Consider the following 13654-nt stretch of genomic DNA (forward strand, 5'->3'; position numbering starts at 1 on the left):
CATTTTTTTAATCTGATTTAGTAAAAATTCAAGGGAGCAGGGCTGGGTTACTGTGCAATCTGTCAACGTCAACATAAAAAGGCGATTTTATTAGCGCGCCATAGCAGAGTCGTAGTACGCAGGAACACGCAACGGCTCGGCGATGAAAAATCTCAACGAAAAGAAAATAAAGCAAGCTTTTAATCAACTTCCTGGTTTAGCGATAGCGTAGACGCGTCTGCTTGGCTCTGAAGTTGAGCTCTAACTGTTTCCTATATATGCACAGAGGCATGAGAAAGGGATATTTATCTATCAAATAACAGATTATAAACTAAGAAATAGATAACTTTTATTGAAAATCAAAATACAACGACGTCAGATACTATTCACCGTTATCTTTTCTAACCCATCTAAATCTGTTGTATTTACGATCTCCGTTCGACAACGGGTAAGAAGAATTGCATGCTTCTTCATCATTGTTTCTTCGTGTACTTCGGTGATCATCATAGCTATCGTGATCCCTCCAGCCGTTGCTACTCGGACGATTATACTCCCTATAGTTTCTATAGGGACGGCGATCATCATGGGCAAAATTGTCTCTCCAATTGTTAGGGCGATCATCACGGGTTGGACCGTCTCTCCAATTATTAAAGCGTTCACGATAAGCATTAGCACTACCACAATAATATCCATTGTGATTCTCTCGCGATCGATCCCGTCTATGATTATCAGCCCGGCGATCATACCTACTTCTCTGATCTCTGTATCCACTCCGAGAATCTCTGGTTTCATGAGTATCATCTTGATCGTCATGAGCTTTGTAACTTAATGGAATTAATCCAATCAAAGAGTTCAGGTAGTTGGCTCTCTCCATTGAATGAGCTCGTGCTTCGTTGAATGCTAGTTCGAATCGAAAGAAGAAAACAAAATGTGTAGGTAGAAGGAAAAAAACAGCAAAACTCCCTAACACTTACAGTGGATAGCAGATTTGGGAGCCTGACCTTGTATGAGAATCATGTAAGCGCATACAAAGTATCCGGTTCGATTCAATCCGTGAGTACAGTGAACGCCTATTAGTTTATCTGGAATGCAAAAACGTTTAATCACAGTACAGAAAATATTGATTTTTTTTTTTTAATTTTAGAACATAATTTAAGCACACAATAGAAAGTGTTATGGTGAAACATATCCTTGTGCGCTCATTTTATCATTTCAACCAAAATTCACTCAATAATAATACAACCGCCTGTCATATTGTAATTACCTTTATTCTGTTCATCTCCCAAAAAATCATTCACGGTACGGATGAATCTGCAATGAAAATAATAAAAGAAATTGGTACGTCTATAGAAGAGACTGGACACAAGCCCCGGACACTCTGTTTTCAAAATCCTGAGCAGTTTTCTATAGGTAAGTTTCGTCTAGACGGAAGGTTATGTTATGGTGACATTTGCGCCAGATTGTGGAACTTATATATTTTTGAGAGCTGTATACTTCGTTGAACGCATAATTGAGCTAAACCAACAGCTGAGCGTGGTTTATTCTGAGTGAAGTAGGTAGTGTGATTTTATCCATGCTGAGCCGTTTACAATTGCATTCGTTAACGGTTGAGAGCTGTTTTATTGTCTAGTTTTACATAACTTTAAACATTTATATTGGTATTAACCTGGAGGAAAGTTTTACATTGTGATGAAAATAATTAGAGTGTTACACAAATAAATAACTGAGCCAAAAAACATCTCACTCGTGGTCACTTGGTTGGAAAATGTTACGCTTGTTCAGAAATCTGCCAGTGATTGCTATTTTGTTTCTGCGGTACTCGCACGAATTAAATGAATTTTCCAATGCTTGCCACCAGGTTGAAACATAATTTGAAAGTTGTACCAAAAGAAACTTGAAAAGGTTGATTGATTATTGCAAATTTTTAATTGTTTATTATTGTTGTTACTTTAACACTACAGGATCATTCGTGACTTGTCTGGAGATGATGTTTGAATTCATGACTTTGGAGTGGGATGATAACCACTACGCCGGGACCGTCCCCAACCGTAGGCAAATTTTGATGGTTGTTGAATATTTGTAATTTTTTTTTAACATTTCGTCTTAGGATCATTGTAAAAATGTACGAATGTGCAGATTCTAAAAATGCATGATTTTTATGTAAACTTAAAGGGTGCTCCTCTTGCCCCGTCTACCCCTATTCTGAAAATAATTGACGAAATAAATTCGAACTGGAAAGAATTTCTCAACACCTGACAAAACTCTGTCTATGATTAATTTTTCAATCTATTCAATAAAGTCATCCAGCGTGAAATATTGCATCTCGCAGAGACATTAATATTTTCACATTTTTACCATGCATCAACCCATACACTAGTGCAGATTTGCATAAAGCGATGAAACTATAACCGATCGATTTGCCTAGATCCGATGTGGTGTGCTGGTAAATGCCATGAAAGCACAAACACCGCATGCACTTTTCTGTCACTAGCACGAGCCGCGTCTCTTGGATCTCAAAATCAATAGCGATTATAAATAAATTTAAATAAAACATTTTAGCTGTCTCGGAGCTATCTGCTTTTTTACGCACAACGGCCTGCCGATGATGGTTCAAAGAATGGTGAGATGGACATGGCAAACAACGAGATTGCTATCTGTGCGTCGCAAGAGTTCTTCTATCGCCTAAAAGGATTTCCAGCACAGCTTGCCGTTTTTGATATACTCTTGGTGAATGATTTATTTTCTCCGTTCTAACAAAACGGCATACCCATTAGTTTCTGCCGAAGCATATATCACTGCATCAGCATGCGCGAATCCATGCCATTCGCCGTCTATAATTTATATCTTTAACCGATACTTGTACGTCCCCGCCAGCCAAACATGGCCTGAAACTGCTCTGTGAGCCTACGGACGAATCAGTGTGGCTTCAGTTTGAGGAATAGCCAGAAACAGCATTTACATCATGTAAATACATGCGTACACTAAATTGAGCATTTGCCTGCGAAAAGAGCGCGAGGTTCGTGCTGAAACTTATGATAAATGTTCTTATTACTTGCTGTGTACATCATTCTTGCAGAATATACCAGTTAGTCAATAGATAAGCAACAGAAAAAGTAATCGTAAGGATTCAAAACTTACTGGTTCACCAGTGATCTTTTGGGAACCTCATGTCCTTTTGTCAAAATCTTCTTGTGCTGAACATTGTGATGCAAGAATTCCTGTGAAAAAAACGAATATAAAAAGGAACCCCTAAATTATTGAGCACTTGTACATCGGAAATGCATAGTATTACTGATGGATTGTAATATTTAGATGTGAACGTTAGGTCTATCACCATTCCTAGACCAGGAATTTCCTGAACCGCATCATCGGGTGTAAAGCTTTCCTCCATGCGTTTGGTGAAATATTTCTGTAAATGTAGAAAAAACGAAATAACACGGTAATTTAAATGCAAATGATAATGCTAAAAGAGTTATTTAAAAAAGATGAATATATCATGATGAACCAAACTAAGCCAAATGTTCAACATTTCGGACACGTTCAAACATCATGATTCCGCAGCTGAATTCCGGGCATAAATTTCATCGAAGAGAAATAAATTTCTACATATATGTACCTCATATGGAGAAATTTATTTCTCTTCGATAAAATTTTTTCCCGGAATTCAGCTGCAGAATTTAAAACAAAATCAATATTGCGTGACAGCTTAGTTTTCAAGACTTGACCCATTGAATAAATTTTGCTTCTATCTTTGAAAATACAGCATAAGGACTAGCCTATGTTGGCAGCTTGAACACTGGATTCCGTTTTTATTGTTTCAAGATAGTTATGGAAAAAAATGCTGTGACGTTTGCGCGTAGATACATCCGCGTAGTAAACCGATTGAATAAGTAAATCCGTTTCGAACGAAACATCTAAATTACGTAAGATACGAAAATCGCGCAAATTACGAACGCCGCGCGAGACAACCGTAGAGAAAAATAAATTTATTATCACTTAAAGAGTGCCACCAAAATAAATGTGATAGCCTATGTTGGCAAGTTGATTAGTTTTGGTTTCCTCCCTAGATATTCTACTTATTTTACTATTAAGCTTTGTTTCAATTTATTTATTTTACCGCACGTATCAATCATTTCAAAATTTCGCGACCGTACCGAACAAATTCTAAACTACATAAACTCAAAACACTTTTGACAAGCTCTACCAAATTGCGAATCACTTCTGCGTAAGCTCCGTAGACGTAGGCGCGTTGAATCCCACAGCCGCAAAAAGTTAAACATGCATCGATGCGTCAATACCACATAAGAAAAGATCAATATTACAGTCACGTAGGGTTTAGTTCATAGATTAACATTGACTGCTGTTTACAAATGTAAGTACTTGAACACTAAGAAATAAGTTAACTCAAATGCTTTAACCGCATATATCAGAGATTTCGCGTATTGAGAAATAATATAGTTATCGAGTACAATAAACTCAGGAGAAAACAATACCTACAAAAGATTAAAAGTTATTAAATGTCACATACCTCTACTTTTACTTCTTTCCTAAACTATTCCTCTCCTTGTGAATTTGCTAAATGCTATTGGTTTGCTTGCGTTTTCTTATTGAAGTTCAAGACTTAATAGAAAGACTTATTCTACAACTTTAGAGGTTAGTTGCCTCCCTAAGCGGAACCCCGCAGCCTAATTCTTTTGTTAACCTAATGTTATTAGATTTTCTGATTTTTTTTTTATTTACGTTCCTTTGATGATGATGATATTTAATTAGTCTAATTTAATAAATTATTGAAATCTCTAATTCACCTAATCAATCATAACCCATGCTTTATTAAGTACCTGCACTTGTGGTTGTAATCTAAAATTAAACGTGTTTCAAGTACTTTTGATTTTGACCTATACCTATTTATTATATCTTAGTTCGACCCAAGTGACACCTTCAAGTGACTAAAATGCTTCACTTTGAAGTTAGTTTCTTAGCTGATTTTTAAATTATATAGGGTATATACTCCAACTGTGCTCACACGCTTCCACTATGTCGCACCATAAAAATACGTATGAGTATGTCACAATAGAAACATGCCACAGTGGAAATCCCGAGCGATAGTTCAAACACATATCCCAGATCAAAAAGAAGCACATATAAGATTAGTTACAAGCGGCGCCGGTGGTGTAGTGGTAAGCGTGATAAACTCTCCCCCCAGCAGGCCTGGGTTCAATCCCAGTCGGCGCCGCCGGGATGTTCTGAGGCATAACATCTCTGATCACGCCTTCCTTCGGGGAAGAGAAGGGAAGTAAAGCCGTTGGTCCTCGGTTAATGAGTTGATGGGTCGATAGGTAGGGTCCAGGTGTGGGAGCTGCATCCCTGGTGTCGATAGCATTGGTGCTCAGCACGGAAAACAAGATCAACGGAAAACAAATCAAGGAAAAATAAAAGATTAGTTACAATACCATGTACATTGGACAAGGTTACCAGGACGCTGATCACATCCTTTGGTCTTGTGCGGAGTATCGTGGAGTCAGATCACATTTTTATGATTCCCTTCGGGCTCGAGGTAGACAACCTAATGTTCCAGTTCGGGATATTTTGGCTAGACGCGATCTGGAGTTTATGAAACTCATATATGTTTACTTTAAGGATATTAACCTTAGATTGTAAGTTTGATTAACCTTGTGTTTAGTTTGTATTTTGTACGTGTGGGGTTTTTTTTTTTTCAATGTTTGTTTTCAAGATGAATAGAAATAATTTCATGCTTTAGGATTAATTAAATAATTGTATCGTAAACCACATTTCAAACCTCCTTCTTCCCTTTTCCCATCCAAAAAATTGTAAATCTCCACTAACCTCGAGACAACCGCGAGTACTCGGTCCAGTTCCTTTAACTTTAAATTTAAGACAGTAATAATGTATAACGCAAATGATAATTCGGCTCTGTAAAGTTTATTCGATTGAGCCTGTACAAATAAAGTAATTATAAAAAAAAAAAATACCATGTACAAAAATGGTGTTTAACATTGTTCCCTCAATGAAAACAACAATGAAAGCTTGTCACGCAAATAGAAGGAGCACTGATGGGCACTTTCTGAAATATTTCAATAGTATAATTTTCTTGCAAACCCAAATAAATCTATCTGCGTAAAAATAAATAAAATAAGATTGATTTGCGGCAAAACCCGCCAGTATCGCACCCAACGTCAGTGCCTATACGTAAGGAGTAACAAGTGTGATACTATCACTGCTAGACTAAATCTTTGGTTTGCTCATGCAGTGGTTCATCAGAGAGGGGAAGCTTAGTAATCCCCATCGCCTGCCCATGGCGCCATTCTATCGCGGTATTAGTCAGCAACGCCGGCCATAAACCTACCGTCTCCAACACTCCACTATAAAGCATGAAATTAAGCCCGCCCACCAACAGCAAGGTGCAAAAACTAGCCAAGGGGAGGGAAAATCAAGATTCAGATATTTTGAAAACAAAAATTGATGCTTAGGAGAGGTTTCAAGTTACCGGACTAAGAAAAATCTGGAATGTGGATTTAAAATTTGTTCATCATTCTGGTTTTTGAAAATGGGAGATCTTAAATCAATATTCTAGATGAACAGCAATTTTCTGTAACATCAGAATTTTTGTTGATCGTTTGATTTATTATAGGGGAAACGCTCCTATAGTTGCGGTACGTTAGAAGTGTTGGGTTCCTATAGTTGTGTATGGAGACTCAATACACAACTATAGGAACCTAACGCATCTAATGTACCGCATCTAACGTACCGTTTACCCTAATCACTTTAACACTTTTTAGCTAACTTGTGACTTGTTCATAATTGAGATCTGAACTCGTGGTTTTTAGTGTGAAAGGCAGTTGCAACCACTATGCTATAAAAAGTTTTCAATGATAAAATAATTTAAAATTTTCAACATATAAAATAATTTGCGATATCCATAACTTAGTGAAAATTTAAAATCCTAGACATGATTTTTGTATAGCTCTGAGAAATGATTTCTTTAGAAAATGTTTATCCTCCTCAGGATTTTACTTCCCCTTTCTTTTCGAAACCTGGTCACACCCTTACAAGTAGAGAAAATCTCCAACTCGATAAAAATCCTCAATTGGACAGGGAAACACATGATGACTTTAATGACCGCGATCGACCGGTCGCTTCAAGAGTTCAACAAGTCAAAACCCCTTCTGTTCGCTTTAGTTCGGAGTCTTGTAGCAAAACTCTTTTTTTGTGTTTGTAGTAGTTGTTGCTCAAGCTGAAATTTTTATTAGGTTAGTTTTATGAACAATAGTTGTAATTTAAATCCACTTACATTTTAGTCTCCGCTTAGTTTTAAGCGAACAAATATTATTTTATAAGTAGACTTAGGTATAAATACTGTAATTCCAATAATTAAGTTAATTTTAAGTAAAGTATACATATAGAAAATCTTACGAAGAACTAATCGTGGAATATCATTCACTCTGTACGAAATGCAAGCTTTTAGTCTGTCATCGCTACATCTTCATGACATGACATGGCTGTCATCTAAACGTCACCGCGGTCATCTGCGAGACGTTGGTTATTGGTTCCAACTGCTCCGCAATGACTCTCCTTCGCTTACAGGCTGCTTTATCGGTTGTTGTACTCCAGTTGAACTTAACAGCAGGAAGTGATTTGGGGTTATTGCTTCCTGGTCTGACGTCTGCAGCGAAACGAAGGTCAAAGGCCGAGAGTTGATCATTTTTTTCCGCTTCTGCAAAGACTGTCACCAGCGATTCGTCATCCAGCTTACGTTCCGTGGGAACCATGACCAAAGCCGACTTGATGGACCGAACCACCCGTTCCCAGCAGCCTCCCATGTGTGGTGCTGAGGGTGGATTGAACCTCCACTGCGTATATGTGTCCGTGAAGGTACTGCTTAACATCGCATTGATTCCCTCGATTTCCCTTTTCAGCTCCCGGCTGACCCCGACAAAATTGGTACCGTTGTCGGAGTAGACCTCTTGAGGGGCTCCTCGTCGCGCAATGAACCTGCGCATTGCTTTTTTGCACGAATCAGATGACAGGCTGCTTGCTATCTCGATGTGTATGGCTCTAATAGTCAAGCACGTGAATACCACACCCCAACATTTAGCTACGCTCCGACCAATTTTTACCAAGTACGGCCCGAAATAATCGACCCCGATGAAAGTGAAGGCACGTACATGCGGCGTTAATCTTACCGTTGGTAGCGGTCCCATCTTCGGTGCCACTGGAACGGACTTGTACACTCGACACCACATGCATCGAGTCTTCGTCAGGCGTACGCGTGTCCTGAACTGAAATATGCAAAATCTTTGGCGAATTTCGTTCACCACTGTTTCATCGTTGGCATGACGAAAGTCACGATGATACCAATCCAGCAGCAATCCATGATCGGGTATGTTGCATCGTACGGCAAATACTCTGCTGCACCGATCCGACTATCTACTCGAAGGATTCCGTGCTCATCCATCATCGGAGACAGCTTCGCAATTTTACTCGAACGCTCCAGATGCTTTACTTCGTTCTTGGGTTCTCTGCTACGTTTCATTGTTGCCACCTCATCAGGATATGCGTCCGACTGTACCAATATCCACAAAGTGCACTCCGCCTTTTGCTGTAACTCGAACACTACCCGTGGACGCTCGACGTAGGTTGTCCAGGAATCGATGGACATACGCAATGCATCGCTTCAAACGCTCGAACTTTGAGAACCGTTCAAATTCAACTGTTGGCTTGACGATAAAATGCGGACAGACGAAAGCTGGTCGAAGTTCTTCGTTTTTATCTTCCACGTTTTCTTCTAACCACTCCCCGGCTTGGTCGTACAGGAATGCAGGTCCGCGATACCACCGGCTGTCGATTTCGGTTGATGGCCCTTTTCCCCACTTTGTTGCTTCGTCAGCTACGTTGGTTTTCGTTCCTATCCAGTTCCATTCATCCACCGTAGACAAACTGAGGATTTCATTGACTCTAAAGGCGACAAATTGGCGGTAGCGACGTGAATCCGACTTTATCCAAGCAATTACTGTTGTAGAATCACTCCAGAAAAAGGTGCGAGTTATCTTCACGGAATGATTATCTACGATGGCTTGTCTCGGACGAGCTCCTATTAAGGCCACCATTAGCTCTAGTCGCGGCATCGAAAGTGTTTGCAGGGGTGCTACTTTGGTCTTCGATGAGACAAGGGTACATCGAACTTCTCCCCTGTCGAAGATTCGGAAGTATGCGACCGCAGCAAAGGCCTTATCGCTCGCATCGACGAAGATGTGGAGTTGGAGCGACTCGTAGCTGGCTGGCATGTATCCTGGAAAATAGCAACGACTGATCTTAACCTTATTCATCTCCCGTAGAACTATCAACCACTGATTCCAGCGGCAGAATATATCAGATGAAACTTTTTCATCCCAGCCGATGTTTTCTCTCCACGTATCTTGCACCAGAACTTTACCGTGGATAATGAAAGCTGCAATCAAACCGAGGGGATCGTAGAGACTCATCACTACGTTCAGTAGCTCCCGTTTAGTCGGAATAACTTCACCGTTTATGAGCTGCCGTAGTTCCTCACAAAAGTGCAGACCAAAGGAGAATACATCTTCTTCTGGAGACCAAATCATCCCTAGCAACCGCTCAAACCTACAATCTTTACCCACCGTAAATCGCTTAACCGCAGCAGGATTGGCTTCTCCGATGTGCTCGAGGACTTCCACGCTGTTTGATGTCCAGTTTCGGATAATTTTTTTTTTTTTTTAATTCTTTATTAAAGAGATTTTTAGCCTTAGGCTAGTTCATCTCTAAGTAGTTTCGGATAAAGAAATCAGCCTTCCCATGAATCGCTGCCACTTCGCTTGCTAGTTGAACCGCTTCATCGATCGTGTCGACGCTGTCGAGGTAGTCATCGACGTAATGCTTGTTTTATATCGCCGAGGCCGCTTTTGGATACAGCTCCCCGTGTTCTGCTGCATTTAGGTTCTTTACGAACTGCGATTGAACGGGTGAGCAGGTCGCTCCGAATATGGCCACGTCGGTTACCATTATCTTGATAGGCAGCTCCGGAGAATCCCGCCACAAAAACAGTAGAGCACTGCGGTCGACAGCGCGGATAAGAATTTGGAGGAACATCTCCATGATATCCGCCGATATTGCTACTTCGCGTTCACGGAACTGAAATAGAACAGCCAACAGTGAAGTCAGAAGGTCCGGGCCTTTCAATAGCTGATCATTTAGTGAAATGCCCTCGACTTTAGCTGCCGCATCCCAGATGAGACGAACCTTGCCGGGTTTGTGTGGATTCACCACGATACCGAGAGGCAAGTACCACGTACGTCGTAGGTCGAAGCCATTCAACTCGTCCTCGGTTGCCTCGTGCACATATCCTTTAGACAAGAATTCTACTATCTGCCGGCGTACAGTATCGTACAATCCTGGATGCTTCTGTAGCCGTTTCTCCAGACATCTTAAACGCTTTTCTGCCATAGGCCAGCTGTCCGGTAGCTCGATATAGTCGTGTTTCCACAACAACCCTGTTTGGAACTTTCCGCTCTCAGTCCTTGCTGTAGTCTCTTTCAATATCTTTCGGGCTCGTTCCGCTTCGGCACCTTCCAAATTAGGTGCCAACGCAATCCCGAGGCTCTCTAGCGAAAAGAACTCCCGAACATATTCGTGTTGATCAGCGGTCGCAGTATGAGCACAAATATGCATCTGCCGGTGTTTCAGCTGTTCTCCCCCTTGTATGCTTCCATATACGGCCCAGTCAATACGAGTCTTCGATGCAATAGGTTCTTGTGCACGAACTTCTCGCAGCTTCAGGGTGGCAAGGAGATGCGAATTTTTGAGCCCAATCAGTATCCCTGGAGTAGTAAACTTGAAGCTCTATACAGGCAACTTCCTCAGGTGTTTGTACTGGTTTGTCATCTCATCGTAGTTCAGGGATTGCTCTGGTAGCCCTAGACCATCCACTGTGAAGGCTCCTCCGAGTTTGAAACGCTTGTTGCTGCCGTGTGCGGAAATCTCCATCTGTACCATACGCGCGTCCGATATCTTCTTGTTTATGCCGCTAGTCCACTGGATGCAAAGTGGCTCCGTTTGCCCATCCAGACCTAGAGAATCAGCAACTGTGCGTTCCACTAAAGTCACTGATGACCCGTCGTCAAGAAAGGCAAACGTGTTGACCTTGCCGTATTTTCCGTATAGTGTGACAGGAAGCACTCGAAATAGTGTAAGTGGAGCTGATTTCTGATGCACAGTTACCGTAGCATTCGTTGTCCGGTCGGCTGTGCTTGAGTCCGCCGATGGTTCGTAGTGCAGCAAACGATTATGTAACTTGGAGCATCCGTTAACTCCGCATGTGTCTCCTTTGCACGGCCAACGAGGATGTGGCTTCAGACACCGTCGGAAAAGTTTGTGCTCATTCACAATGCTCCAACGGTTATCAAGAGCGAGCCCCTTAAATTTTGAGCACTCACCAACTTGATGATTTAGCGCATTACACGCTGGGCATTTCTTGATATCCTCAGGACAGTTGACGATCATTTCTCATTGCGAGAAGACGCTTTTGTACAATCGCCGCGCTGAAAGTCATATAATTAGCTACCGTTCGTGTGTGTTTCCTTGTCAGCCCTAACCGGCTACCTTTGTAAGGAAAAGGAAAACAAAAAGATGTCCAGTGGAATCGTCAAGAACACACTGAATTTTCAGTTCGCGGATGGAGCCCCTGGACCCACCGTTGTAGAAATTGGTCGATTTGTCAAAGGGTTTGATGCGGACAAAGCAGACATGGAAATAGGCTACAAACTTTCCGATGAAAGGGTTGTTTGCATCAAATTCAGATCTGAAAGAGCAATGAAGGAGGCTCTCCTGCACAACCCGGAGGTTCATACGTTCCACTACTCCAATGGTCAATCCGTGGAAGTTCGTATGACGGTCGCTGGAGGGTGTATCCGCTACGTGAGGATCTTCGATCTCACCCCGGAGATATCGGATATTGACGTATCGTTGGTACTCGGAAAGTATGGAACCGTGAAACGCATGATCCGCGAGAAGTTCCCGGCGGAATTGGAGCTAGATCTCTTTACCGGTGTCCGTGGGGTGTATATGGACATCAAAAAGGACATCCCATCAACCATTCATTTCCCCAACCGCCGAGGGAGAATCTACTACGAGGGACTGAGACAGAAGTGTTTTTTGTGTAAGCAGGAAGGGCATCTGAAAGTGAAATGTCCACAGAACAACGCACAGCAAGAATCAAGAAAGGATATGGAAGCAAAGCAGGAAGCGGAAAAAATGAAGAAGACGGCAGCTAAAGCGAGCCAAAAGGAAGAGGTGGACGTACCTTGCAATGACACCTATGCTGGAGCCGTTCAGGGAGCGGCATCATCGTCTAAAAACAGTAGCAATTTGGAGCTGTCAATGGTCAGGTTAGTTTCGTTGACAAACGGGACCTCAGCCGGGGTGTCCAGCCCGAAGCAGATTCAGGATTCAGAGGTTTCCATCGTTGAGGTGTTGGAGGAACAAGAAGCAAGTGTCGTGGACAAGCCCGCTGAAGCTGAAAAAGTACCGGAACAGGAATCGAGCGATGAGGAGATGACCGACGGACAAGAGCGGTCGAACAAGCGACCACTTGTTTCAAGCAGCAAATCGGAATCGGAGGAAAACGGCCAGGATTTCGTCACGGTTGATAGCAAGAGCAGGAAATCTCGTAAGCAGAAGCGCGGCGGTGGTTTGCCAACGGAGCAGAACCCGCTGGAAGTGATAGCTGCAGGGTCCAGTAGCGAAGCTAGATCTAAAAGCTCCAGATCACTTCGAAGTATGACGAATCGATCACGCTCTCGAAGTGGTGTGAAGGTAAGCAAGGCTGATCTTCGGAAGTGTTAGTGACAATCGAGATCAGCTGACTTTGACATATGACGACATTGGCAAGCAACGTCAAACGGACCTTCTTTATCGATAATACGTAACACCCGTTACTGAATACTCGATACTTTGTAAACAAAGAGATGAATTACGTAAGGAAAATCTGTACTGTGAATATTAATGCTATAGCGATAGACTCTAAAAAACATTTGCTCAAGGAATTCATCATACGCCACGATTTGGATGCTGTTTTCCTGCAAGAAGTGTCGTTCAATGATTTTAGCTTTCTGCCTTCACATCACGCAATTGTCAACCGTAGTGAGCAGAACGTTGGTACAGCAATACTTATAAGGAAAACTATTCCTTTCGAGCAGATCATGATGGACCCATCTGGACGCATCATCTCCGTTGTTGTCGACGGAGTGAACTTAGTGAATATTTATGGTCACTCTGGGACGCAATACAATGTCGAAAGGGATGATCTTTTTCAAAATCTGATATCCCCGCACTTAAGCAAAGGAAATTTGATGATCTTGGGAGGGGACTTTAACTGCATCCTGGATACGTTAGACAGCAAAAGTAAAAACAAGAGCTGCTGCAAAGGGCTGCGCACTCTAGTAAACCTGTATAAGCTAGAGGATTTGGGATCCGCAGGCCGCCAATACACCTTCTTGAGGCATAATTCTGGCTCCCGATTAGCCAGATTTTACTGTAACAAAGATTTTGTTCATCGAGCTAAAAAGTACGAGACTCTTCTAGTGCCCTTCTCTGATCATCACGCGGTAGTGCTTACGTTTGAAATCAACCCACAGGATGCCACTCC

At 41.9% G+C, this 13654-nt stretch overlaps 1 protein-coding gene across 1 annotated transcript in view; it reads right to left on the minus strand.

Moving 5' to 3' along the window:
• Nucleotides 1-313: 313 nt before the first annotated feature.
• Nucleotides 314-13654, minus strand: part of LOC135711963 (RNA/RNP complex-1-interacting phosphatase) — an 85064-nt gene continuing 71723 nt past the window's right edge. The window contains exons 3-7 of the mRNA XM_065234936.1: nt 3272-3388; nt 3118-3197; nt 1244-1290; nt 954-1061; nt 314-879 (exon numbers count right to left, since the gene is read on the minus strand). Of these exons, the coding sequence (XP_065091008.1) occupies nt 362-879; nt 954-1061; nt 1244-1290; nt 3118-3197; nt 3272-3388 (870 nt within the window). The 3' untranslated portion in view covers nt 314-361. The remainder of the gene's footprint in view (nt 880-953; nt 1062-1243; nt 1291-3117; nt 3198-3271; nt 3389-13654) is intronic.

This window comes from Ochlerotatus camptorhynchus, unplaced genomic scaffold (genome assembly GCF_037179485.1).
Source record: "Ochlerotatus camptorhynchus isolate MF236.1 unplaced genomic scaffold, CSIRO-AGI_Acam_v1.1 ptg000447l, whole genome shotgun sequence".
NCBI classification, from domain to species: domain Eukaryota; kingdom Metazoa; phylum Arthropoda; class Insecta; order Diptera; family Culicidae; genus Ochlerotatus; species Ochlerotatus camptorhynchus.